The sequence below is a fragment of the Mandrillus leucophaeus genome, unplaced genomic scaffold (genome assembly GCF_000951045.1).
Source record: "Mandrillus leucophaeus isolate KB7577 unplaced genomic scaffold, Mleu.le_1.0 Scaffold252, whole genome shotgun sequence".
NCBI classification, from domain to species: Eukaryota; Metazoa; Chordata; class Mammalia; order Primates; family Cercopithecidae; genus Mandrillus; species Mandrillus leucophaeus.
This window is the reverse complement of record NW_012102610.1, coordinates 591,336-592,386: the sequence shown is the minus strand read 5'-3', so window position 1 is coordinate 592,386 and position 1,051 is coordinate 591,336. Positions and strand designations below refer to the sequence as shown.

The following is a 1,051-nucleotide window of genomic DNA, read 5'->3' as shown; positions in this document are numbered from 1 at the left end:
CGTGTTAGCCAGGATGGTCTCGATCTCCTGACCTTGTGATCCGCCCGCCTCGGCCTCCCAAAGTGCTGGGATTACATGCTTGAGCCACCGCGCCCGGCCATCGTGCTATTTTCATAATTGGTCTTTATATATTGTGTTCTTGGGTTAAATACTTTTGTTCTAGACTTATAATTATTTGTGTTTCTTACCAGGTTTAAGAATTGTTTAAGCTGCATCAATGGAGCACATACAGGGAGCTTGGAAGACGATCAGCAATGGTTTTGGATTCAAAGATGCCGTGTTTGATGGCTCCAGCTGCATCTCTCCTACAATAGTTCAGCAGTTTGGCTATCAGCGCCGGGCATCAGATGATGGCAAACTCACAGATCCTTCTAAGACAAGCAACACTATCCGTGTTTTCTTGCCAAACAAGCAAAGAACAGTGGTATGTGAAAATTCTACTTAGGAAATTTAACTATTTATCTGCCTGTGGGACACAATAAGGATCATGTTGTTCAACTTAAAGACAGGCAAAATATTCATTGTCATATAGGGTCTTTATTAATATTTTTTCTAACTGCAGATTCATTTCTTTATATTGCTGTTCCTTTCACACCCCCTATTTTTTCCCACCTCTTGGCCTTCCTTCTATTACTCTTGCTTGGAATGTCTTCCTTTGTGCCACTTCATCCAAACAAATAGTACATTTTTATGGGTATATTTCAAAGAATTTTCTTTGAAAAGTCTCTAGGCTTTTCCAACTACTTTTTTTAGAAGACATTTTATTTCTTCTATTAAAATATTCACCTAAAGCTTTTTGAATATTACAACCAAGTATAAAGAAGAAAGTAAAATTACATAGAAAAAATTATTTTTGTGTATTTCATAGGCCCAGGACAAGTCTGGAGGCAGCTTAGAAATCATACAGTCTTCATTTTCAGGGCACTGACACCAGCCAGTTAGTTCTGCATAGTTTATTTTTGTTGTACCAGTGACAGGTTCATATTGGCATCATGGCAGGACACTGCCACTAGGTTTTTGGATAGAAAATTTCTTTTTTGTTGTTGTTGTT

The 1,051-nt window shown here is 38.1% G+C and overlaps 1 protein-coding gene across 2 annotated transcripts in view; it reads left to right on the top strand.

Moving 5' to 3' along the window:
- The window catches only part of RAF1 (Raf-1 proto-oncogene, serine/threonine kinase), a 116,046-nt gene that overhangs the window by 79,880 nt on the left and 35,115 nt on the right, over positions 1-1,051 (top strand). For both annotated transcript variants that reach the window (XM_011983597.1, XM_011983596.1), the window contains exon 2: positions 192-424. In XM_011983597.1, the coding sequence (XP_011838987.1) occupies positions 348-424 (77 nt within the window). In that variant the 5' untranslated portion in view covers positions 192-347. The remainder of the gene's footprint in view (positions 1-191; positions 425-1,051) is intronic.